The 27,258-nt window shown below is 46.0% G+C and overlaps 1 protein-coding gene across 1 annotated transcript; it reads right to left on the bottom strand.

The window, feature by feature from the left end:
- Nucleotides 1-204: 204 nt before the first annotated feature.
- DUSP10 (dual specificity phosphatase 10) lies at nucleotides 205-26,241 on the bottom strand. The gene is made up of 3 exons (XM_075707101.1): nucleotides 25,353-26,241; nucleotides 6,430-6,807; nucleotides 205-2,447 (listed from the first exon to the last, which is right to left on the bottom strand). The coding sequence occupies exons 1-3, from the start codon at nucleotides 26,152-26,154 to the stop codon at nucleotides 2,182-2,184; spliced, it is 1,446 nt and encodes a 481-aa protein (XP_075563216.1). The 5' UTR covers nucleotides 26,155-26,241; the 3' UTR covers nucleotides 205-2,181.
- Between the last annotated feature and the right edge of the window lie 1,017 nt (nucleotides 26,242-27,258).

Here is a 27,258-nt window from a genome sequence, read left to right as displayed (position 1 = left end):
CCAACAAACAGTGAATTCTCTGTCCAGCCACTCTCTCCTTAGCCCCAGGAGCAGTCACAGTCCATGAGGTTTTGCCATCTGGGCAACGCTCACTGCCAGGGGCACCTCAGGGAAAGGACCAATATTGATCACAGAAAAGAAAAAAAAATTTAAAAAATCAATTCCAGTAGAAAAATAATTTAATAAAGGGATAAGTTTCAAGAAAATATCTGTATAGTAACAACATTTTAAGTAAAATGTCCACAAAAATATACATGTCTAATGTGATTATACATAAGTTTTTCAACAGGTCCTGTTTTAAACTTGGTTCAATCCATCTAAGTTTTCATCTAGGAAAAACCTTTGCTGCTACCAGACTTCCTGGGATATATCAGTTTGCACAACAGAATCATACGAGAAATATTTTCTACCTCATTTTAGGCTCATACAAATAAACTTTAGAGTTGGTAACAGTCCAGAAGAGATAAGGTTATACCATACCATTTAAAAAAAAAAAAAAGTAAATACAAACAAAGAAAGCAAAAGTCAGCCACCTAAGGGACACTGTCAGACAGAAACATCAGCCCTACAATACACACCACACTTAACACTGACACAGCTGGAAAAGGAGGGGGATGAAGGAAAGATGGACAAGAGAGAGAGGAAAATCCCAGGAGGAGGATTCCCAGGAATCATAGAACTGCTAAAGGAGCAGGCTATAGAGAGGCCAGGGAAAAGCACACAAGACCAACATATTTCTAGAAACCGGACAATTTTATAACATAGAAGATAAGCTAATTGCAGGAAGATGAAAAGGAATCAGTGGAGAATGTTTATTTCTTTTTTTTCCAAATGGCTACTGAGCTGTAGAACAACAGGTCCGACCCAAAGAGCCCTCACCAAAAGTGCTAATTTAGCTGAACAGCTCCAAAACTGATGTACTTCCAGGAGAGAAAATCCGGTTACAGAAATTGAAGGATGCAAGAGCACAGTAGAAAATAAAGAAAACATGTTCCACCAGCAGAGGACAGGAACAAAACACTGAAGAGGAGATGCCAAACAAGAGATACCAGTTTTTGTCAAAGGGAAATGTGCACTGCAACAAAAAAAAAACCCAAAACAAAAAGAACAGAACAAAACCCCAACCCATAGAAAGAAAATGGAAAATTGCTAAAGAATAAAAGGACACACATTTTCCAAAAGATTTTTTGTTTTATAATCAGATTTTTTTTACATAGACAACTGAAACACACCAGTATTTTGTGCGAAAAATATTTTTAAATAAACTTTGCTCATTCTCGATTTTTGTACATTCTGATATACATATGTAACAAGGTTTATGGCACTGTAACCAGGATCAAAATCATATAAAGGAACGAAATAATTGCTCTCACTTATCCCTTCTGAACCAAGCTGGCTGCCGTTGCACTATTAGACTTTAAAAATTATTATCTCATTATTAGTGGGCAGCCAACTCTAATTGGTTTGAACACTCAAAACAAACCCCAAATTATTATTGCACAAGAAGCCAGTGAAGGCATATGGCATAGAATGATCAAAGTCCTTTGCTGTTAAAACCTTACACCCCAAAATAGAAAAATAGAACTGGAACATGAAACACGCCAAATAAACTTTTTTTTTTTCCTTCTTTAGTTTGAGTCAGGAGTGTGAAAAGTGCCTTGCAGCCTTTTTAAGCTGCTCCGATTTCCTTTGCATCGGTGAGCATTTAGCTAGGTTATCTGTAGCAAAGCCTTTGCAGAACGAAGGCCCTTATATTTCAGGGAAGGTTTTTTTCCTGCTTTGTTTTGGCTGTTTGTGTTTCATCTTCAACTTAGGTTTCTTCAGTCTATGAACCTGCACAGACTACTTAGCCATAAACTCTACAAATAGCTGGAAAGGAGGGAAAAATAAAAAGAAAAAAAAAGCTCAGTATTTCTTCTTGTTTTGATTTTAAAAAGTATTCCTTTTGCTCCGAAGCCTCCCTGCTCTGCCGGCATCTGGGAAGGAAATCACAACACGGCAAAGTTCTTGGATCTCTTTTAAAAACCTTTCCTTACAAAAAAGGTTTTTATTCACAAAAAGTTTGCCACAAAACCCCCCTTGAAAGCTAAAAAGAAAAACCCACAACCCACCCATTACTGCCCCAAATCAGGTGAAGAATAGGTTAACCCCTTCATTGACCGCCTCCTTGCAGCTTCGCCGTCACACAACAGTCTCTACGCCGATCAACTTTGGTGTGAGGATTCGTGGTGTAACACCGTTGTTTAGATCTTCTTCGAACTCCAGTAACTGCCCCATAAAGTTAAGGTTAGGGGAAATGATTGGTCGTTTGCCTTTTACAAATTTATAGGCATCTGTCATGGTCATGCGCGTGTGCTTCATTAAGTACGCAATAACTATGGTGGCAGATCGGGAGACACCAGCCTGGCAGTGGATGAGGAGACCTTTTCCACACTGATGAGCTTCCTCTGGAAACAAGACAGACAGAAGAAAGTAAGATTTTTGCCAGTTTGTAAATTAGAAACAGCTTAGTGCAATTAAAAGTAACTTAATGTGAAAAGTCCCTTTATTCGATTACAAGCACAGCAGTGTCTCCTCCCCTTCCCCTCCAGTCCAGTCCTCCTTCCTTTTGGGTTTCAGTTACTGAACGCAAAGCACACAGGCCAGTCTAACACTGAAAATCCTGACATTCACTTTTATCTCTTTATTAAATGCACATTGAGAGACACTGCTGCGCTGCTCATGTGTGCTGCCAGGGAGCATTTATTTAGGAGGTCAAGGCCCATGACGAGGCAGCTCAGGCTCCACCTCTGTTGCAATGCTGCTGTGTTATATTAGCATCTCAACCTCCCTGTCTTTCAAAGCAGGACACCACCTTTCCAAAAAACACGTATTTTCAGATTCAATTCATAACAATACATCCATTTCAAAGCCCTATTCTTTGAGGCTTTGTCCTGGTTTCAGCTGGGATAGAGTTAATTTTCTTCCTAGTAGCAGGCACAGTGCTGTGTTTTGGATTTAGTAGAAGAATGTTGATATTTTTACAGAATGCTGATGTTTTTAGTTGTTGCTAAGTACTGCTTATGCTAGTCAAGGACTTTTCAGCTTCCCATGCTCTGCCAGGTGCACAAGAAACTGGGAGGGGGCACAGCCAGGATAGTTGATCCAAACTGGCCAAAGGGCTATTCCATATCATATGACATCATGCTCAGTATAGAAACTGGGGGGGGGGGGGTGTGGCCAGGGAGCAGCGATCGCTGCTCAGGAACCATCTGGGTATCGGTTGGCAGGTGGTGAGCAATTGCATTGTGCATCACTTGCTTTGTATATTGTTATTATCATCATTACCATTTTACTTTATTTCAATTATTAAACTGTTCTTATCTCAACCCAGGAGTGTTTCTCACTCTTATTCCTCCGATTCCCTCCCCCATCCCATCAGGGTAGGGGGAGGTGAGCGAGCAGCTCCGTGGTGCTGAGTTGCTGGCTGGGGCTAAACCATGACAGGCTTTTACAAAGCTACTCTTGAAACGAGCTTCAACGGGGCACTCTGCTGTGGTGTCTCTGCAAAAGCAGGAGCTGGATCCAGTTTATACTTCAGCGGTAAGAGACCTCAAATTCTGACTCCTCACTTCCTGCATATCAAGCTCTGTGTGTTTTGACTTGGTCACCTTCATCAGTGTCAAAAAGGGATTTGCCATCCCTGTCTCTTCATGATTTGAGCACAGCATCATGTTCTGCTGAATGCTACCCCTCCAGAGCTTCTCACTGGGAACAGTGGGGAAATGATGAGGTGGGGAGGGAAGGAAACAACAATCGGTCACACACACACTCTCCATCAAGATACATCACTTAGAGGGATGCAACCTGGGCAGGGTTTAGGGAGGACAGAGCCCCTGCAACCACATGCTAATAGGACACAAAAAAGAGGACTGTGACTACCATATCATCCTCATCTCCCACAGCTTGCTTTTAAAACAGGAGATAGAACTTTCAAGATGTGACAATTCAATCTATTTCTTCCATTTTAATCTGCAGGAGGAGCATGAATTTAGTTTACAAGTTTTGGCATGAATCCAACCCCACCAAGAGTATGGTTCATCCTACCCCACATGTTCAACTTGTATTGTGAAAGCATAAATGAAGCCAACTTCCCTCTAGTCATTTTTGCCAGTTAGTGTTTCAGAAAGCTGAAACTTTAACGCATTTTGGCACACTTTCCCAGAAAGTTTTTGATGACTTCACTTCCTATGGCTTTAGTCTTACCTAAACCTGCATTTGGTTTTGGTTTTTTCAAGACTAAATATTTAAAGAATCATAGGCCAATGATCTCCTGTTTAAACACTTCCAAATCTTCTCAAATGCAATTTAAAGTTTACCCTGAGGAAGGGAAAGCTTTGACTAGTCACTTCCCCAGCTGGCTGAATTTGCTATGGAGGAAAACTGTCAGTGGAGAAATGTTTGTTTATTAAAGACAAAGACAGACCCTCAAGCTGTAATTATTAAAAAGGAAAGTAAAATGGGTTTTGAAACACTTTCTAAACCTTTTCGGAGCAAGGCTGCTTTCTCCACCCTTGGTAAGGTTGCAAGCCAAACACTATCTTTTAGTGGTTTCGAGAGCTCTAAGCCTGCAGTTCATAGGGATGCTGGGTGCAGAAATCTCCCTCCCACCCCTAAAGGGCATCAACAGAGCTTAGCAGTTTCTTTATGTAGGCTTAGCCTATTGAATTAAGCAAGATGGGGAGATGCAAAGTTTAAGGTTTTACTGGATTTCTTGACCCAGCTTTTCTTCCCAAAGGATCAAAGCGAGGTCCCCTCTCCCCTGCCCTCAGAGAGCGCTTCCCTTCACCCAAAAAGGCATGTTCACCTTCCCATGCACATGGTAATCAGCAGTTTGGGGAGCCAACAACACTACTGGTAAAGCCAGGGTTGGGTTAGGAACAATAGGGAAGATTTGGTTTTAAGTAGAGATCCTTTGGCCCTCTACACTGTAGAGGACAAGGCCAAGGGCTCCCGGTAGAAGCTCTCAGTGGTAAGACTCCAGCTTTAATGCCACACTCCATCTGAACTGCAGTATAAGCAGCGATTCGCCTATTCAACCTTCACTGTAGCATGGCTACAGACTGCATGCATCAGCGCACAATGACCCCCTGCAACCGAAACACAACCGGACTGGGTTGATGAGCTGTCTGCTTCAGAACAGCGAGCCCTTGCCCAGGCATATGGCAGGGCAGATGGGCTCAGAAGAACATGCTGAGTTTGGACCTCCTGGCCTGGGACCCAGTCCCACAACTGGGGCCCAATGCTTGCTGAGCCCCAGGGCACCTCCACAGACCAAGTACAAGCAGGCCTCAGTTTCAGGAGCCGTGTATCCACACCCTGACTCAAGAGCCATAAACATTGATGGTTTGGGGGCAGGGAGGAAGACAGCTCTGCACCCACTTCAGCACAGGGTCAGCTAAGGACCTAAGTGTGACGCTGCACAGAAGCACAGTTCCTTTGTCTAGTCCTCCACCATCAAGCCTGAAGTATCAGTAAAGAGATTAGCCCAGCCTTAACACAAGAAAATAAAATTACCTATCAGGGTCCCCCCAGCATATTTCAGAAAACCTCTCAGGACACATACCTGTGCTGGGGAAGCACAAGTGGACATTCACTATGCTGCAAAAGCTGTGCCCACAAAGACATATAGAGGGGCAAGGGAAGGTCCTCAAAAGCTTTCCGTATCACATGCTGATGTCCTCACTGACCAGCCTTGCTTAAAGAGGCCATCTGACTTTAGCCTAGATGACCAACCAGAGCTGAACACACCCCTAAACTTGGCTGAGGGTTGTGCTGTGTGGATCATAGCAAGGTTCAGAGCAACATGGGTAAGATTGCTGGGTCATTTCTTCAGCAACCTCCCCAACAAGCTGCATGTCTGTGATTAATGCTATCACACAGCCTACAGGGTTTGGAGGCTTATTAATACAAGTTTTCATCACAATCCACTCACCAATACATACATTCTGAAGTTATAAATCTAATGGTAGAACAAGTGAAGTGTGAAAGTTTGTCAGCTGTCTCATGAAATTAAGTTAGGAAAGACTCAGCCATCATTAAGAACGGTTACTATGAAAAATTGGCTGGAAGCCACCGTGGAAACTAGGAATGCAAAGGAATCAAGAAGAAGGGATGACAAAAAGTCTGTTTTCTGGGGTTTCCTAAATTTGGAAGCCTGAAAGTAGGCATCACCATCAATGGATAAAAATTGTAGCCCTGAGCTACTTAACTGGATATGCCAGAGATGAGAATGAGTAGAAACACGAGGTGCTCAGCATTTCTGACAACCTAAACAAAAGTAAATATGGCCTTATGCAGCCTTCAGGGTAGTTAGCGAAGCATAAAATGCGCTCTAGATTCTTACAACAGGTAAAAAACCCAGGAGTATTTCCAGCCAAGGGTAATTACCAATGAACTCAAAAGCTTCTTCAAAATACTGCCTGAGATTCTGCTTGTTGCTGTCAGTGGCTGGGAGCCGCTTGTAGTTGAACATGCCTTTCTCATAATGGTACAGGGGCAGGTGGGTGGTCACATTGATTACATAGCCTATGTTCATCCTCTGCATTTTCTCCAAGTCCTGAGCATCGTGCTCGTTTCCGAGAAAGAGGAAGGGCAGGATGGGGGTTAGCTCAGCATTCTCGATGTCCGGCGTGGTGGGGATGGACTGAGGTAGCGTGGGGGGCACGGCAGACGCACCACCCCCTCCTCCCCCCTCCGGGCACTCTTGCAGCTGGAGGGAGTTATCGCAGAGGTTTTCATGATTCTGCTTGAAACCGCTGAGTCCTCCTGGGAAGAGAGACCAAGCAGATACTTTGGTTAGACACCCCAAGATTGGCAATGCTTTGGACCCACCTTTCTTCAGAGCACATGCTGGGGCCACCGGGACTGGAGCTGGCTCTGTTGTCCCCACCACCACTGTCACGGTGACTGATGCTGGGCATGGCCGCCAGCGGCAAGGGTGGCATGAATCAGTGGCACATGTTGTCCTCCCCTCCACGAGGCTGACTGTGCCAAGGAACAAGGTCACAGACAAACACACCTGTGTGCAACATCAGTGCTCTGGGGCTGCCTCACCTATGAGCCCATGGGAGGAGGCAAAAGGGGGTGGGGGAAGAGACAAGAGGTATTTTTCCAAGAAGGAAAACATCACCAAAATGACAAGCAAATGGGCTAGCAGCATGTCAAAGCAGAGCAGCAAGCCAGCTGGGACAGTCTTTTAGCTTTACCTGTCCACAACAGATTTACCTGCCAGGAGCAGCCCTACAGGGCATCCCCCCATCCAATGCCCCTGAGGAGGGGCGGGTGCAGCTCATGTATGCATTTGTGCAGCAGAACAAAAGAAAACTGCTCCTCATAACCTAACAGCAACTGAGGTGCTCACTTAACATGTGGCAAACAGTTCTCCTTTTTCTGCCCTGGTTGCCTGAAAATATCTAGCAAGAGTTATTTTTAGGACATTAATATGGATTGGGAAATGGATCCGAGGGGGGAGGGAGAAATAATTTTTTTTTTTTTTTGGCTTGCGCCTCCCCTGGCTCTACTGCACATTTTGCTGGCTTTTTCAAGCAGCTTCCCCCCCCCCCCCCCCCTTTTTTTTTTCCTCAGGAAGGCAGCTCCGCAAAACTGGAGCAAGAAAAGCAGACCTTCTTTCTACACCTCATTCGGCAATTACATCAGCCCCAGGCTCCCCACCTGCCTGGTTTCCATAGTGATTACACAAAGCACACAATGACATCAGCTGGCATGACATCAGCTCTTTGAGCGCAAACAATACAAGAAGAACTACTTTGTGTAAGGCCTTTGGTAGGAGGCGCGTTCCTGGGAGCCACTGATGTAATGCTAACAGGTGGCTCCTCCAAAAGAAAAAGGCAGAAATAGGAGAAATGCAATGATATATCCCCCCCGCCTCGCCCACAAAAGCACACGTTTATGTTGTACCAGGATACTTGGAGTCATGCACCACATTGAGACAGGCCAAGTGTTCAGACTCAATTGCACTTTGTTAAATACAAGCCAAAAAAAAAAAAACCCAGGAGGGGGGAGAGCTACGCTGAAGTTACTAGAAAGAGCTACACTAGCCAAAATAAATGCTGAATGTCACCATGCTGCTAATGTTTTTTTGTTTTTTTAAAAAGAGGTTCTTTGTCTTTTCCATGCCCTTTGACAGTGATCTGGCAAAGGAAAATTTTAAAACAGAGCAAAACACAGTCACACCGCCTCTGGATGAGATACAGCAAAGGGCTTCCATCCTGTATCTCACATGGTGCAACTCCAAATGTCCATGTGCCTGCCCATAGGGTGGGACCCACCCAGGGCCCATCTTGGTGCCCTACACAATGTGTGATGGGCATGAGGTACCCAGACCAGGTCACAACAATTTGAGCCCCTCTAATAGAAGTGCCCTTTTTAACATCTGGACTTCTGTTCTTCACATGCTGCTAGTAACTCACTTTCCCAGAAATCCTTGAATTGCCCACGAAACACAGAGCATTTCCCCTGCCTCAAAAGCATGCTTGTCTTCAGTTCCTTCTGCTGTTTACAGCAGGCTGAGCAAATAGATCTGCCTTAAAGATCTCTACTCACAAAGTTGTGATAACAGGGGAACAGGACAGAAGGAAGAGCAAGGACAAAAATCTGAGCTTGACTGCCAATTGTACCACCTGGCCTTGACAGGGTCTGAAAAGTCTTCTCAGTCTGCTCAAGAAAACAAACAAGACTATGGTCCACAAGCTGAAGGTGTCTGAAGTCTCATCGAAACAGACATCCTCAGCCTAGAGTCTGGGCCAAAGGCTAAGCCCTCACCCACATTCCCATCCCTTCTGCATAGGCAAGCAATTCATTCAGCTTAAATACTGCTGTTTAAACAACAACCAGAGCATGCTGGGATTCCCAAGAAAACTCCTGAAGAACAAGCTGCTTTAGTGACTCAAGAGTCAATGCTCATTTTCTACCTCTCCTACAGGCTTCTGGGAGTAAGCAGCCATAGGCAGAGGTAGGATCCCATTGTTTCATCACTCGGATACACTGATGGTGTGGCAGACACCATCCTGCTTCACCAGTCACCTTGTGAAACACAGGAGAGCTGAAGAGTCTAGAGCAAGCTCTTTCCTCATCACCTACATCCTCCTTTTGGGGCCTCTGCCTGCCCTGTTGGCCAGAAGACACTACTACTGCTGTTACCAACTCTTCCTCAGTGTGAGGTTTGGTCCAGCAGATGAAAACAGGGAGGAGAGGACAAGGGACCATTACATTGTGCAGAGCTCCTCTATTATCACTGGATCCAGAAGAGATCAAGAGGTGCATGGCAATCCCCACCACTCTAGCAGGAGCGTCAGGCCTAAGGATGGTAAGGCAATCCCAAATACACCATGTAGAAGATGCCCAAACAAGTGGAGTAGCCAAACATACGATAGCAGCTTCACCCACAATTTCCTTCCTGACATCCAGCAGTGAAGAGGTCACCTTTCCTAATGTCAGTCCATGTCCCCCCTCTCCTTGTTCTCCTCCCTCATGTGGGTAGGGAGTTAAAAAGTCAGTTCAAGCAATATTTAAAGTACCATACCTAAGCAACTCTCAGAGCAAATGTCCCTGAAACATGCTACTGGGGAGAAGATTACTAACCTGAACTGGCTCAGACACATGGGCAAGGGAGGATTGGACAAGAACACTGGTACCCAGAAAGGATGCAGCAAGATGCAGTCATGGAGGGAAGCTGAACTCTAAAGCCAACAGTAGGAGTTTAGCTTGGATCTGCACTGCCATATGAGTCATGCAGGTCTCAAAACAGGATCCAGACACCTCGTAAGTGCTGTTCCCTTAATCCACTCCCTGCACGCTCACCGCACATGATCCTTGCTCCTAGCTAATTTATGAAGCACTAGTGTAATTTAAGTGGGGCTCATGCATGCATAATGCTTAGGTTTTTCTGAAGTTTGAGACCACTTCCCAAAAAAGGTCCAAGCAAAGTTCATTATGACCAGTCAGAAAGAGTCAGAGATGGGCTCTCCACATGAAGGTAAATACAACGTTCAGGGTATTCAGGTACATCTGTATTCCTTTGTCAAACAGCTGCTATTTTTGCAATTAAACAGTGGGGAGAGGAGCTGGGAGAGAAGAGGCTGTACCCAGAGAGGAGGCCAACACATAGCTACTGCGAGCCTGGTCTAAGAGTTGACTTATTAAACTCAGCAAGGACCAAACATATCACTACTACTGACAGCAACTCCAGATCTCACGCAAGCTCAAGGCATGGATGCAGACACTCCATCTGTCGTTGTAATAGAAGCTGTTTTGTGGTTGAAGCTGCTCAAACCTTCCCAAACCTGGGGCATGAAGGAAGTGTTAGTGAGGGCAGTAACAGGGAGCGTGGAGGAGAAGCACAACCTGAGAGAAGCCTCTCACTAACACAAAAGTAAGCTGCATTTTAAAAGCAGCTTTTCAGCTGCTATTTGCAATATACAAAAAGCCTTCATCGTATACAGGCAGCCTAAGCAGAGAGGCAATATCCACCAGGAAAGACCATTAGCATGCAGAGCAGTGCAGTCTGAGTAGCCATGAAGCCTAGACTCAGCTGTGTAGCCACCCTCAGTGACAAACCAAAATGCCAGCAGCTAGATAAGCCACCAATGTTCACTCCTACAGAATGTTATGCATGTAACCTGTTTCTTCTAGCTTTAAACATACCACATAGCTTTAATAACCAAAGTATGGCAAAAAGCCTGAGCCACCCAGCCAGTTTGATGCAGCCCATGCATGGATGTGGAGAACATACCAAGTGCTTTTTGTGCACACTCTGCTCCAAAACAGCTGCCAGGCAGCCTTTCAGTGGGGACAGAACCTACCCAAACCTAAATGAAGATGGACATGCAAGGATGCCCAGCACACTGGGGAACCCAAGCCATTTCTTCCATAAGGAAATGAATCAATGAAGCAGGACCCTTCACAGCAGATGGCCTTGCCTGCTATCCAGTGGAACACAACAGAAGACAGAGCGCTCTTGCTTGCCACTGATGCAAGAGCCAGATATTTTTGCAGTTATCACTGTACGACATCTTCCAGCACCCTGCCCTGCCAGAACAGTTAGTGAGCAACAGACTTTGGATTGTCCATGGACTCAAAACTTTTAGTTTGAACTCAACTCAACTCCGCACTGTACATGCTCCAGCTATTCATACTTGTTTGTTCTTTGCAGCCATCTGCCCATAAACATCTCGCTTAATGCTCCTCAAAATCCCCTGCCGAGCAATGCCTGGGCAGCAGCTGCACACAGATTTCCCAGCTCCAAAGCCACCCAGAAGCCCAGGGCTTGCACCAGTGCTACGAGGCCAGGTGAGCAGCTGGACAGGAGCCAGAGCAGCTCTGAACAAATAAAAAAAAAAAAAGACAAGCAGCATGGTGCTTGCATAAAAATCATGCCAAACGTGGTGTATGTCATTTGCTGTCAGAAGAGGGCAAATACGATGCAAAACAGGCACAAAAAGGTATGGCAGGAACTAGGCAACCAGCTTTTACAAGGGACCATGACCTTGCAATAAAAACAGTCATCTTCAAAGAAAGCAAGAAAAACAAACCTTATCTGCACACATTTTATACAAGTGATTTTTTTCTTTTAAAAGAGAAGGTTGAGAATTACAGTACAAACAGTACAGTAACACCTGCCCTCCTTTCCTGTGTCGTCTTTCACACCTCTTTCAACCATCGCTGCTGTTCTATGGCTGTGTGACTACATACAAACTAGGATGTGGGTTTATAATATGTTTTGTTAGATTTGCAATACGTTTCGGATCTGGAAACAGGCTCTTACCTCCCCCTATAGTGAGAGAGCTTATAGAGAGGCAGTAACGATGAAATACTCTCACCATAAAGCAATACCTTTGCATTACCTCATCAGCACGGCCATACTTTGTTCTGAGCGTGGCAGGTACTGGGTGTTCCCGCTACAATTACAAACAGGAACATATTTTTATACATGACAGACTGCAGATGCAGGATCCACATTTAGACAGAACACGTGGTCCCGGGAGACAAACAGACCTTTTATACAGCTTTCAAAGCTGTCCAGGCAGATTTCTGGATCCGCTCATCCTCGATTACAATACCACAAAGCCATCTCAAAAAAATAAAACCACCACACACATGCACATGTGCAACAAGAGCAGAAATACCAGGACACTCTGAAACATCAGCAGAAGAGATGTTCAGTCTGTAACTTCCCCTACTCTTGAGTTGCTGGGCTCTCATGAGGGGAGCAGCAGAAAATTCAGTGATACTGGGGTTCTGGCCACCAAAAGCTCCACTCATACAGGAACGAAGCCAAGTTTTAAAACACCCACTCAGCATGAGCCACTCACATCAGCACCAACACAGCAAACCCAGCCCCTGTGGCTGCATTTGAGTGTGTTTAAGGTGGAAATGTTACAGCTATTATTTGGGCCATAGGATAGAGCTATTCGGACAATTGGTGTATATCTGTTCAAGATGATACTTGGAATTTGTGCAAGTACAGCCTGTTCCTTTAAACCTGTGACCTCATTTATTTACATTACTGCAGAAAAGCACTGCCAGAAGCAACAGCTGATGACAGTCTCGTGTATTTTTCCACTAAGACAACAATTAAACTGCTCCTGTGTTATTAATGAACAGATGACTTTGTGTCAAGTCAATTCAAACTGTAGGATGCCTCAAGGTTAAGCAAATGTGACTCCAACGTGTAAAAATAGAGGCCAGGTACTGCCAGCTGCTTCACCCACCTGGTGCTGTACCCCTTCCCCACCCAGGCAGGAAGGTCAGGGCCCCCGGACCACCCCTGTGCCCTGCTGCCAGTGGTGCCCAGAGGTCCTGCTGCAGGGCAGCCTGCTGGTACTGAGCCACCACCACTTTACTACCAGTCTTTAGGCTGCTCCTGTACCACAGCAGGTCATGTTGTGGACTGTAGCACCTTGCTCAAGCAAGATGCGCTTACCTTTGAGCACTATGCTTGCTTATCTTTCTTCCTTACTGTCACATATTCCTCCCCTTTGGCTCAGGCTACAGTCCCCACTGGCTTCAGCAGGTAGGTAGCATCACTTTCCTTGTGCTGACCTTCACATGACAGGTTTACAGAGGGCTAAAGCTGTCTGAGCTTATTTGGAGGCAGTGGCTTGTCCCCAGGTCACAGGTCTATGGTAGGAGTACTTTCCCATGCAAGGGGAACCAGTGAGCTCCAGCACAGAGGCACTCCAAGGGACACCGTTCCCCATCCAACACAGGTTCGCTTTTAGCAGCAAATCCATCACTGCTTGCTTGCTTCCATGTAGGAAAAAAGGAACTATACAGGTTGAAGCAGAATTCAGCCAGTGTAGGCCAAATTCAATCCCAGGATATGGACAACCACCCAGACCATCTCTTCATATCACCGACCAACACAGCCATGTCTCCAGAATTTTATGGCTGTGCACAAAGGATCTTGTACCTGGGCCATAACCAAATCAAAGACCCACTACCTTATCTCCAACCATATGACATGAAAAGAGTAAAAGAAGGAAAAAAGCACCTAACTCTCCATATTTCTTCTGCAGTGCTCCCTCAGCCTCAAGCAGGGCTGGGTCTAGTGGGTACCAAAGACACTAGCAGGGAGGGCATGGAGGCACTGGGGGTGCACCCAGAGAGCACCAGAGCTAAAACCACCTTGCAGTGCAAGACCTAGCCATCACACTTTCCCACAACTGTTGCTGGCACCATTTTAGCCATAACAAAGATGGTTCACAGTGCATACTGGGGATCATTCTCTGTTCATTCTGAGGTACTGAAAGAAGGGATGCCCAGATTTCCTGAACAATGTAAGACAGCCACTTTCCTTGTCCAAGCAGGGCTCAGTGGCAAAGAACTGTGCTTCCCACACCTCTTCTAGAGCAATGGGCCTAATTCAAGCAGGTCATTGTAGGAGTGTTCCTACTCTCCAAGACAGATGTCCTTCTCCTCACTACAGCTGCTGCTGAGCAGTGCTGAGGGCTTGCCCTCACTGCTGTAGAAAGCTTGCATGGTTGAAAATATTGTATTTGGCCCACACAGCAGGAAGATGAGAAGAGAAGGGCAACTCCCTTCTGTCAAAAGGGGTGGGGACCTATCAGACCACACTCACCCAGGTGACATTAGGAGTTGCTCCTTTGATTTCAAGGAAATTGTGGTTTGGGGGTTTTTTGGGGTTTTTTTTTGTAAAAAACACTGGTTGGAGATTTATGTGAGGTCAAGCCCACAACAGAGGGGAGCCCATCCTTCTGCAGTACAAGGAGACCACAGCGACACCAGAAATGCTTTACACATTACCATTCCTGCTGTTAAAGAAAGGGAGGGAAATAAAAATAAAATCCATCCTTCTACAACATGACTATCCACATTTACCCCAACAACCCATGCTGCCCCCTTGTTTTCCAAAAATCAAAGGCATAACTGAAGGTTTTTCTACTTCTATTGCTACTACCAAGTAGGATAGGTCTGACTTTCTGGTCCTGCAAGCATTTCTCACCTGTCCACAGGAGGTTCAAAAGACCCATTGCAGGCCGCCTTTCCCTGTCACCCACATGGCATTCAGTATCAGCCTCGCCACAAAAGATTAAGCTTTAAACAAACATAAAAAAGTAAAAGTAAACATAGTTCACAAAGAACAGCTTCCACCTCGATACACTCAATCTAATCTAGTCTCTCCCTCTAATCGAGCTGCCAACGGCACTTCAAAAAAGGCAAAACCCTGCATTCCAGAGAACTTGCAAGGTCAGGTTTTTTCCATGTGGGAAGTGTCCCAAGAGGTCGGTTTGTACACAAATTCTGGCCTAGAGGAGTCACAAGCACATCCTTGACACGACCGCTTTGAGGTCCCTTTAGAAGTCAAGAGCATGACGCTGAATAAAGAGGAAAGGTTTCCCCTCCGCATCGAGGCGCGCGCACATTTGCATGTTGTTTCTAATTTCATCTCGCTACAGCTCACACCCCTTGCCACAGCACATCCTCTCCCACTGGCCTTTGCAGTCCCTGGTCTCATCTACTTTTATTTTGTACTTTGACACCAGGCACAGCGTAGCTGGCTGCCCTAGGGACACGTCCCAGGGAGGCAGGAGAGAGGTCACTGGAAGCCCCTTCCCCTGCCAGGCTGTGCCAGAGATGCGGGCTCTGCCCAGCTCCACTCCCAGCTCCTCCTGCCTTGCCACCACCTGCTCCCAAACACATTGTCACCCCCAATGCCTACCACACCTCAACGCATGACTTGCTTCTTTCCACCATCAGCTCTAACCCCTTTGCTTTTCTTCTTCCGAGGACCACTAGATCATCCAAAGTAGTTTCAATTAGAAACAAACAATAGTTTTGGGGTTTGGTTTGTTTTTTAACCTGCTACTAGGGAACCTTTTTTTTCTTTTTTGTCTTAAACTTAGTTTTAACCTCAGTCCCTAAGTTTTGGGGCCAGGTCACCCATGCAAATTGCACATGACCCTTCCCTACCTTACTTGCCAGCTTTTCCAAGAGGTGCCACTGACTTCTGGACTACTCACCAGCCTGTCCGGAAGCCACTGTGAATACTTCTGGACCATTCCCTTCCTACCCAAACCATTCTATATCTCTGACTTCAAGACAGTGGTTCCAGCTTGTGACTGGAAATCCCCCTATGCTGAGCGAGTGCAGAGTCTGCCCATTTGAAAGAAAAAAACAATATCCACAGGGAAATAAGCCACATGACAGCATCCTTCAAAGCACTGTTATCCTTGGGGAGCAGTCAGGAAGGTGAGAGAGGAGAAGGCCTGCTCTCAATTTTGGTACAAGGATTAATGTATACAATAATGTAATTAGGAACAAGACAAGAAACTCCACATCCCAAACACACTACGGTGACGATTCTGCAGCAACAGACAAGGATTGGACTTACCCTCCCTGGAGGGCAAGCATTTATAGCAGAAACTCAAAATTAGACACATTACAACTTCTCATAGCAAAAGTATGCATTCCCGTGGGGATGTAGGCTAACATGAAGTCCAATTAAATAACCACTGGAAATGTCAGTGTAAACCCTGAAGGAATACATACTTCTACTGTGAAATGCTCCCACTGGAAATCATATTAACAAAAAGGTCATCAAGAAATGCTAAAGCTATGTACAAAGGAGGCAGGGGAAGCAAGGGGGGAGGGAACAGAAACTATTTTAATGCAATAAAGATACCACAAATGGTTTTATATTGACAAAAAGCTACCAATCTGTTTTCACACACAGAGGTAGAGCAGACCAGATTTGCCCAAAACACCAGGTTTGTTTTGGTTTTTTAACCTATTACCAATTCTCTCCCTCCCCATCACCATGTGCATCCCTCAAGCAACTGGCCCACTTGGCCTGAAGACAGCCAGCAGCCGGTGTGACCACACACGAGTGCGATGCAGAGGGCTTTGGCTCAGCATGTCTGAAGAGGGAGAAGGGTCTCGGCACTGTGTCAGACATCTGTAATCCTGGATGCGTAGGAGTGGACATTTCTGTTTAATTCGCATGTTTTAGAGAACACTGACATTTTCATGGTTCAGCCATCCAGTTATTCACTTTACCCTTTTAAGGGCAACCTCTTCAAGACAGCTTCTTTCTAATGACAGAGCAGGCTGCTTTGTTTCTCCCAAGGATGAACACAGGCTCTTTTCCAGTCCAAACGACTGCTCCTCCACATCAGAAACACCAGCAACATTTGCATTAAGATTAAATGAAAACAGCGTGCTGATATACCACACCAGCATTTGTGAGTACCATCTATTTCTGCTGGATCTATGCTCTTTAAGTTGAAGAGATTCTATCCTTTTGGCTAGAAATAATAACAACTTGCTGGAAAGTGTCAAATCAGAGCCAGATATTTCAAAGCACATGAAGAAAACCCAGAGAAGATGAAGGGTGCCGTCTTGACATATCCCAGTGCCATACTGTCCAAAAATAAAAGCAGCAAACTACTGCAACTAGCACGATGCAAGCCAGCCCCCACACTAACACAAACTTCAGGACCAGCCCTGCCAGCACTTAAATCCCAATCCTAATGGTCAGAGAGGCAAGGCTAGACCCTAAAAACCCCAAAAGGCAAGAGAAAGTTGACCTAGTTTATACCCATATACTACAGAGTTAAGGGAAGAAGAAGGGGTGGGTGGGAGGCAGACATATTTATAGAATCCAGAGCTGAACAGCAATCAAAGAAAGAATCTCTTCAGCCAAACCAAAACCAACCCAGGTCTCCTTGTCTCCACAGGTAAGTTAACACTAATGTTTCCCAGGAAGTATAAGCACTGTGTTACCCCTCAGAGTTGTCATGCTGCCTTACAGGACTAACACAAACACCTATGAACCTAAGATTAACCTCATGTTAAACAATGACATTAAGTGGTTTAGTACCTAAAATACACCCACAAATTCTAAGCAGCAGCAAAAGGCTTATTCTTAGTTTCCATCAACTGAGCAGACAGACTCCCATTATCTTAGCAGAGACCAGGAAGAATCAGAGCCCATCACCAACAACAGTACAGGTCAACTACTCTAACAACAGCTTTTGCTTTAGAATGTTATTGGTCAACTGCTTACATACAGCTTAGTATCACACTTTGGCATAATAAACCGGAGACAACCAATTAACCTGATATGACAGAAGCTTGCAAGTTACTTTTTTTTTTCCAAATCTCTAAGCCATTGTAAAAAAACCCACATATATATGATAATTAATGTGTGGACAAGGAGTAACATTTGTTCTTCTTTTTATTACCTTTAATTAGAAGCGGTTCTGCTCTGTTGCGGGGAATCAAGTAGAAATTAACCCAGTTGTGCTGTAGGCTTTTTAAAGCTAGAGCATAGTAAAAGAGTTGGAACCAACATGTTCACATCACTTAATTATTTTTTAATTTATTTTTTCCAATTTCGTCCTTCAAAGCCATTATCTTAGAAACAGAGTGATGCATATGTGCAAAGCAGCGTCCAACCCTAGTGGGAGGAGTGGCTCCCAAGCCCTCCCAACAAGTGCATTCATGTCCCCCGCAGCAGAAGGTAACGACAGATTTATAGTCACCCTGACTGTGCTAACCCCAGACCCTTCAGGTGGGGACAACCCAGTGCAGGGACACAAGAGCTGGCTGGATCCCAGCCGAGGGAGCTGTGGGTATAGCCAAGCTGGACATGGCTAGCATTGCCCCAAGCAGCAACAGTCAAGAGGCTCACTCCTTCAGGACAAGAGGGACTAGGTAGCACCCAGATCTACAGCGTCCCAGTTGCTCCCCACAGACTTGCTGGCTCAGGTCTCTCTGCACACACTCCCCTGGGACATGCTCTTAGGGGCACCACTGAAAACAAGTGCCGGAAGATAAGCTCGTGCCCCCTCTGGATCTTGTTCTCTTCACTGGGAGTGGAGCCTTCCTTTAGAAAGGAGGTAACCTGCTCACCCAAGCAGAGAAAGACATGAAAACAAACCTTGAATTTTTAGAAAAACAAAAACCCCCTAGAGGCAAATCAGAGCCTACAGAGCTTACAGCTTGTGAGCCCCTCTCCAACAGGCAGCTGCGTTGTTCAAGGGCACCACTGTGACAGTGGATGAACCTGGGTTAGCCACACTTAACACTGATGGCAACAAGAGTGATGAGCTCAGTGTTACAAAAGGTGCACAGAATAGAAAAAGAAAACCCAGGCAGATTAAAATTACTTGTCCAAGGCCTCAAAGCAAGTCTGTTGTGTGTGTGCTTAGTCACAGAGCAGAATGACCATTGCATGGCCTTGGCCAGAGCTTCACTGGCTCCGAGACTGCCCTGCTATCCAGGCACAGTTATCCCTCTAGCCAGATTACTCCCTTTCTGCACCACATGGAAGAGACACTTCCTTCTCCCCCCTCCTCTTGTTCAAGCCCTAAAATGCTGCTGTACCAGTCCAGAACCAAGTCAGAGACCACCTTCTGGAGAGACACGTGCTCTTGGGGAACCAAGATCTTTCAGAGCAGGAGAGGACACACCAAAACTAACCTCCATCAGCTGAGACGCTTCCAGACATGAGGTTGCCTTAATCATAGATATTAACTGAAGCAAAGAGTTTCTCATACTAAAGAGTCACAAGGCATTAAAAAATCCCCACAGCTTCACTACTCAAGCTACTGGAGCATGGAGCATCAATCGGCCACCCTGCACAGAAACCACAAGCACCCCAGGACTTTCTGGCTGCAGAAACAAGCCCGCTGAACCCCTCCATGCCTCCTGTTTACAGCAGCCCCCTGTTCTGCCTCCACACAGGATGCATTGAGAGGCACAGCCAGGACCAGTGGCCAAACCCAAAGGCACTGGTGCATGTGTGAGCTTCACCACCATAACCATCAACACTCATTGGATCAAGACCAGGTGAAAGGCAGCCACCTCAAAGACCTGCCAGCTGAAGCAAATGCAATGCTCAAGACAGCACCTTCCTCCAGCCTCCTCTCAACAGGACTCTTTGCCAGCTCTAATTTTTAGGGGAGGAAGGAAAAAGTGACATCCACAATATCCACCACTTTTCTTTAAGCCCCGGCTTACCAAACACCTTTGTGATAAAAAGAACCTCAAAAAAAGTTTAGCTTTTACAGTACGGAGGTGTTTAAAAAACACTGAAGACAGATTCAGTTAAGTACCTAGAAACAAAGCCCCAGGCAAACAACTGCTTGCGATAATTCAGGTCAGCCTTGTGATTTCTGTAGCCAGTCATCTCCCAGACCCACCAGAGACTTCCCAACAAGGCCAAGGATCCACACATAATCTTATCTTATACACAAAGGGACAACACATTAGGTCATCTTCGTAGATTACCATAATCTATTTCTTTAAACAGCATGACTTCTATAGCCCTACAAGCCCATCCTGAATATTTGATAAATATTTCCCTCCTGGTTGGCTGGTAAACATGCAAAACAGACAAATGTTAAGACTCTGTGCATGCTGCTCCTATTTATGGCATTTTTTCACTTCAGAGTTCCTTGCATAAATTAAAAAACTAATTATAATGTGGCTTTTCACAGAGTAAAGAAAGAGTCATAGCCTAAAGACAAGCGGCTGATCCCCCACTTCAAATGCATCATAAAGCCAAGGTAATCTCACTAAATACTTTTGTGCTCCCAAGTGTAGTAAAAACATCACCTACTGCTTTGGAAGGAAAACCACCCACATATGGGTCCTTAAAAAAAAAAAAGTCTATCTGTACTATTTAACATCCAGACACCACTCAAACCTCAAATACAGCTACTCTTCCACCCTGAGCCTCTCAAAAAGGCTGTGCTCACCTTAAGAATAAAAAGCCAGAAGACACACCAGCAAGCAACTCTATAAAGATTTTACTAGTAGAGCGTCTCACCTCCAACAGGGTAAGGGCAAGTGCAGCACATGAGGCATTCAGCTAATTATAACCCAATGTCTACCTACCAGGAACATTGCAGGGGACGTGTGTATGTGTGTGTCCCCCCCCCCCCCCAGTTTAAACAGAGCTGGAGCCAGATTTTTCTCTACAAGCATCAGAGATATTTGCTTATTGTAACAGTTTGCTTCTTGACTCTTAAGTTTGGTTTCCAAGGGTACGAGAAGCTGGAGAGCTTAAAAAAAAAAATCTTCCTGTTCCTCTCTTTCCAAGGCAGTGTCACCGCTCTCTTCCCCCCAAGGACAGTTAAAACGTGACAGGCACTGTGCAAGCCAGTACTCTGAACTCTCAGATGCCATCATCTGGGAGGAAATGCTACACTTTCCATGACTGCTGAATAGACAAAGTTTAGAGGTACACTCCTCTGCAGAAGCATCCCCTCGAAGTACAGAAAAGACTGTGGTCTCCAACCACACTATTGCCCCAGTTTAGCTCTGTGCAAAAGGTACAGACACACACAATGGATTTTCAAGTGTTTTGGCCAGTAAGATTACCTATTCCAGTGTAGAAAGACATACTTTAAGCTCCAGCAATCAGAGTCTGAAAACTGAAGGCAAAATCTCAGCCCTAACAGAGCCAGAAGAAGTTTTTTTTTTTCCACCACTGACTGATGGGGCCAGATTTCCTCTGCAGCCCAGAGGGAACACACTTTAGTTTTAAACACATTGGACACTTCACACACATTACTTAACACTTAAAAATACACATTTCCCTATTACAACCATGACCTAATAATTATTCAGTGGAGATCTCTGGTGGAAATAAGTGCCAGGCATGTGTTTTGTTGGTCAGCTGGATTTGTTGACCATTGCGTCCTTTTACTCTCAAATACACTTGTGCAGTATAATCCAGTTAGGGTTTAAAGTAACACCGGCACTGGTACATTATTAATTACATAATTTGTTTGCAACAGATTATAACCAGGTCAAGTATTCCAAACGCAGTTGATCGTAGTATTTTACACTAACATGGGACAACATAAACCAGGTACTTATTCCTTTTATAGGTGTCTCTGTCCCTCTGTAGTTGTTTCAGCTTCGCTGATACGCAAGTGAAGTTTGGTGTGGTAAGAGATCTGAAGCTATTCTTAGACCGTGGCAGAAAGCATGAAGTAGTTTGCTGGCAGGTCTTATACTCCCCACTATAATGAGAGCAAGTCACTTCATTTATTTCCCCTGTTAGATGAGCAATGAGAAGACTGAAAGCCAGAGCATAAATAAGCTCCTCAGACCAGGAAAAGAACAGAGAAGCAACCAGTTGTTATCACCACCACCCAGTTCCTCCCCATCCCCCTTGCAGCAGTCCAGACATCAGTTTAGGGCACGCAGGGGGGGGGGGGGGGGGGAGGGATTAATTCGCCAAATTACATTTTGCATCTCTGCTTTTGAATTTGGTGTTTCCCTGCAGTCAAACACAGAAGCCTTTAAAAACTAAACACAAGACTTCAGTGCATTCACAAGGCTCCCACTGCTGGGGCTTGAAGGCAGAGGAGGAAGGGCAGGATGAAGACAATACCACCAGCCACTGGCCAGGGAGACAAAGGCAACTCCTGATGTGTTAAAGGCTGTTGAAATGCATTGGCACAGATACTTCAATTTTTCATGTTTGTTTCATTTGTAATTTTAACTCAACTTGGAAAAGAAACACTCAACTCTAAACCTAAACATTTCATTCTGGGTAAAATAATACTTTTCATCTGAATGCAACCGAATTTCCCACTTCCTATTTTTAGGTCCCAGTAGCAAACTCAAGCAGACAAACCCCCAAGACTCCAGGCCACTTTTGCTATGAGCTGAGGTGCTCAGGGAAGGCAGAGATGCCTTGCTGTTGGGTTTGCAGGAGAGAAAGGGGCACAACCCCACCAAGGAGGGCCAGGGCTGCTGAGACAGCCTGGGGCTGCAGCACCATGCTCTCCCTCCCCAAATTTAGCCACAGCTTTGCCATTGGCCTCAAGCAGAAGGGGCACTGGGCTCACATCACTGGTTTAGGTTTGGGGTTTTTTTTTGGGGGGGGGGGGGGCAGGCAGCCTAATGCATCCACAAAAATGCATCCACTTAGGTTTTAGTAAGCATGAAATACCATGGTCTAGTACAAAGGTGTGTGGGTACATGGGGGAACCATGACTTCTTCCTATCTTGTACACAAACAGACTGAGCAGCAGCTTCAGCCCTGACAGCTTAGGCTGCTAGAGCCCATGTAGCAGCACTGAAGTACATGATTTCCCCCCCCCCCTTCTTTTTGTAAAAATAGGTGGTTTATGCCTGTCTCAAGTACTGTTGTGCCTTGTGAATAAGGAAATAAGCAAATCTTTGCTTCTAAAGAGCTTAAATCAAAATTATGCATATGTTGTAACAAAAAATTGCTCCATGTTAAAGGAAGCAGCAAAAAGAGGCATGAATAGGAAGGGAGGAACAGAGGTCTTAAAATCCCCCCATACCACAGCATACATAGAACCCCAACACTGTCATCACAGTGCTACTTTATATATTGGTCTGCTACATTAAAAATAAATCAGGCTACCTCTTTTTAACTTGAGCCTGATCAGGTGCCCCATACATATATTTATCTATAGATCACAGCCCAGCCTTTGGAAACAACAGTTTCTCTGCTGCTTAAAAAGACTCCGGCACCTAAAACCGAAATACAGGCAGGGCCGCTTTGCTACCCCAGCGTGCTGTAAGCCAAAGCTGTAACTCAACGCTCAGCTTTGCTGATCAGATTCGCCCCACAACGCGACACCACACCACGAAAATGGCAACGGGGCCGCAGGCTGACAGGCAGCACCAAACATGGAGAAGGTGGCACCGGATCAGGGGGACAAACTTGGATGGCCAGGCTAGCAACCACTGTTTGCAAACACAACACAGGGGATCAGATGGGCCAGCAATAAATTAGGACTGGACTGCAGCGAGCAAGAGAAATCGCTCTAAGTAACAAACAGAAGCAAAGAGGGCTCCCCAGCTACCCCTGGTTTCATTTCGGTGCCTGAACCCAGGGGTGTGCATGTGCCAGCTCCTGGGCTGCCTGAAGCACGATGGAAAAAATGCTATCTGACAAGTGAAACTAAATAACAAGCACTTCCAGCACCACTCCTCTGGCTCGAAAGCTTAACCACAGCCTTCCTAAATGCTGCTTTATTGTATGCTCAATGCCATTAGAACCCAGTTTGAGCCCACCTCAAAGGAGGGGAGGGGAGTTAAAGTGATGGGGGGAGCTCCTCACTACACACTTCCCAGGTGAGGTCCACTCTGGCCCAGCCGATCAATACATCCAAAAACCAAAGGATTTGGGCTTCCTCTGTCTTGTAGCACGCTTCCAGATCTGCTGGCAGAACAGTTTGGGGAGGGGATTTCTGCTAAGCAGGTCGTTGAGGCAGATAGTAACACTTCTTAGTGGCTGAAAACCAAAAATTGCCCAAGCAATCCCACAAGCACTCAGTTAAACCCAGTGCAGCACCCAGTGTTGAAAGGCAGGAGAAGGGGCTGCCTGTCTACAGCTCTGTGTAGAGCTCATCTACAGAAGAGCCCATCTCAGCCAGGGCCTCTTACTTCAGGTACTGAAAAACTGCTAGTTTGAGGTCCACAGGAGCTTCTGTGTTTCTCTGAAAACACAGGAAAGATGCCTTCAGCATCCCACTTTCCTAATGATAGGAAGGCTTGCAGACTACAACCATATATCTGGTTGTAAGGGCTGTACAACAGAACGACTACTGTCAGAAACACAGGACTTCGGCAGTAACCTCACCCTTCAAAGCACCTCCTCTCCCTTTTTCACAGATGAAGGGCACCATCATGACCTGAAAGACTCAATAAAAGCATTACTGGGAACCTGCAGCAAGCGTCAAAGTAAACCCAGCATGACCATACACTTGCTGGGAGCAAGAAGAAAGTTCAGTGCAAATTTAAGCTTCCACAAGATACACCCACAGAGCAATATCTCACAGGACCCTTAGCTCCTGTAAAGCTCTGAAACTAAACAGAAGAAAGGGGATAAACTATCAGCCCAATCCATTTTCCTGCCACATTGTGCAGGTTAGAAGTAGGAAGCTGTACAGAAAAATTAAGTGAATTAAATACATACAGTATGAGCTAAGCAACAAATCCTTCCACAGTTTCTCAATGCCATAGCCAGTCTCTGCCAACCCTGCCTCTGAATGGCATAAATACCCAGGGGAAAGGAGATTCAATCTAGAGGGCAGCATTGTTATAAATAGGAGCTACAGAATCAAGTGAAGAAAGAGAAGTGTCCTTGGATGCTGCCTTAATTGGTGGGGCTCATTAAAACAAGAGCCTTTACAGGAAAACCATATACATATATAAGCATGCATACATGTAAACACAACACTTTCAGACCACTTTATAGACAAAGTATCTCCCTCTGTCCATTATTCTGACCCCACACCACCAAAACAAGGCTTGACAGCTCCTCAAGTTTTGCTGACTGGTCCATGACGCGATGCCTCAGACCAACTGGCCTCCCTCATCTCTCCTCCCTTCCTCTACTCTCCCACTGCCCATCTCCAGCACTTACGAGTTCAGTTTTATACAGACTAAAATAAGGCTGCTAAGTAAAGGTCAGTCTGATGAGCTAAAAGAGAAGTATACCCTCCTGGACCTCTGCCCCTTGGGCTATAAATACCCAGAGCAAGTACTGGGGGAAATTCTTTGTCTGCACAGACAGACACCAGGAAGCACATTTCCTCCTCCTTCCAGTTCCCACCCTCTCCACTACTCAAGGACAACAGTCAGAGAAAAGCAAGCATCTCCCTGCTATGTTCATGGAAGACATTTGCTTTGCCATCAGTGACTCAAGGCACACAGGCCTTCCTAGAAATAAACAAACGCTTTGGAAGTTCAACCATCGGCAAGGCCGATGGCAGAACACACGCACTGCAAAGCGAACCATGAGGTTACGCATGGGCAAAGAGGAGGATTACCTTTTAGGACTAGGGGTTCCTTGCCTTCTCGCTTGAGTGACTCCAGCACTATGTGGAGTGGCTGGGAAGGCATTACTCTGCTTGGCTCATTGGTATTCTCATCATAAACTATGATTTCTTTGGAAAAGATCCTCTTGAAGGAGTCCTTGCCTTCCCGGCAGGAGATCAAGTCCAAGACAGTGATCTTGCCCTGCTGGAGCCTTCTCCGGCTGATCTTGTCAGAACAGTTAATGTGGACAGCCCCTTGAATGTGGCTTTTATTATACTCCATGAATGGCCTGCAGTCAATGATGACAGGCCCTTGGTTCTGTTGGTGGCTCTTGCTGCATTTGGTCATCTTCTTTGCCAGATCGTTGGGGTAAATGATTTTGATGCTAGCGAGCTGCTTGGTGGTGCCCGAGACCGGGCTCCCCACTCCGCCCAGGGGGCTCAAGCTGCCGGCGTTCTCATTGCTGTTGACCATTTGGTTGGCAGGGCAGGTGGTGGAGGCTCCGGCGTTGGTGCTGCTGGTGCTCGCTTGAGCTTGGGCCTGAGTGTCCTTGTCGTACGTTGCCACAGTGCAGCAACTGGCACTGCTGCATCCACAACTCAGGGAGCGTGCAGAGCCGTTAGATGAGGGCATATACGTGAGATTAGCAGTCTTTAGGGACACGACAGCTGTGCCGAGCAGACTGCAGTGGCTCTCACCAGCAGAAGAGGCAGATTCAAGATAGCTAGAGTCTAAATCGAGGTTGAGATCCTGAGGTCTCACTGGCCTCGAAAGTGCCACTACTACCCTGTCGTCTAAAGGAGATGGAGGCATGAGGAGGCTGAGCGCTAGCAAGTTAAGAAGAACTCAAGATCACCCTGTAAAAGAAAAAAGGGAGGGGGAATGGGAAGAAGCAAGAGGTGATGAAAACAGGTCATGAAATCACATAAGCCCACAGATATGACAACTCACTTTGCTAACACCCATTACCCACAGGTAACAACCCCTTCTGACAGTTACCAGCTCACGGTAGTTGCTAAAGAACCTTTTGCAATCCTGCAGCAAGTACTTCAGCTATCTGCATGGGTGCACATGGCACACAGAATACACGCGACTAGCCCGGACTGTGCAGCTACACCCAGGAGGAGCCATTTGTCTACATGCAGATGGTGCTGAGCTATTCTGAAACCCTAGGCTGCAAGGCATGCAACTGATAATGACGGAGAGGCACGTTCTCTTGTTCCCGTTGCTTACTGCAAGGGAAGCAACTACTGGGCTGACTCTACTACTGGGAGGAACGCACAGGAGCCGAATGTGTCAGCAGCGATATGCAACTTTTCCAGCAAGCTGGAATAAAATTAGCTTGTGAGTAAATTCTCCGAGACAGTTACAAACTTGAACACATAAAGCTAAACAAAAAACACCCAGGAGAAGACAGAAAAATCAGGTTCTGGAGATATTTACAAAAAGTAAGCGTGCGCCTTGCACTTCCACCCCCCCGTTAGAGAGGTTAATTCAGCCCCAGTTAAGCCCCCAGCTCCAGGCCCGGGAAGGCTGCTGTTCTCCAGCAGTCCCGGAGCAGTAGTTCCCTCCTCCCCAGCACGTTTCACAGCTTCTAGAAAGAGGGGTCCCCTCCACCCCAGCCAAGGTCACAGCCTGCCCAACCTTTGGCTTGCCATTTGCTAAGAGATAGCACGCAGGATTAGAAACTCTCCTCCTTCCACTCGGGAGGGAAGGAGAACAAAAGCAAAACAACTTAAGAAAGCCCAGACAGTGCCTCCCCTTCCCCAACAACTTTCAGAGGAGCTACGGCTCTCGCTGGAAAACCATCCTGGCAGCAACTTCACGAACTCCACCAAATCCCCCGAAACGGAGCGAGCGCTTGCAGCTCCGCTTCACCTCCCCAGCCAGCTTTGCACCGGCCCCGTTGGTAAGTAG

The sequence above is a fragment of the Pelecanus crispus genome, chromosome 3, assembly GCF_030463565.1.
Source record: "Pelecanus crispus isolate bPelCri1 chromosome 3, bPelCri1.pri, whole genome shotgun sequence".
NCBI lineage: Eukaryota > Metazoa > Chordata > Aves > Pelecaniformes > Pelecanidae > Pelecanus > Pelecanus crispus.
This window is presented reverse-complemented; position numbering and strand designations above follow the sequence as displayed.

Bases quoted from the DNA above. Each gene is read 5' to 3' on its own strand.
- DUSP10 (XM_075707101.1), bottom strand. From the start codon at position 26,154: ATGCCTCCATCTCCTTTAGACGACAGGGTAGTAGTGGCACTTTCGAGG. The intron at 6,808-25,352 runs GTAATCCTCCTC...CTCTCTTCCCAG, and splicing joins GGAACCCCTAGTCCTAAAAG to GAGGACTCAGCGGTTTCAAG. The intron at 2,448-6,429 runs GTAATTACCCTT...TCTTGTTTCCAG, and splicing joins AGAAGCTTTTGAGTTCATTG to AGGAAGCTCATCAGTGTGGA.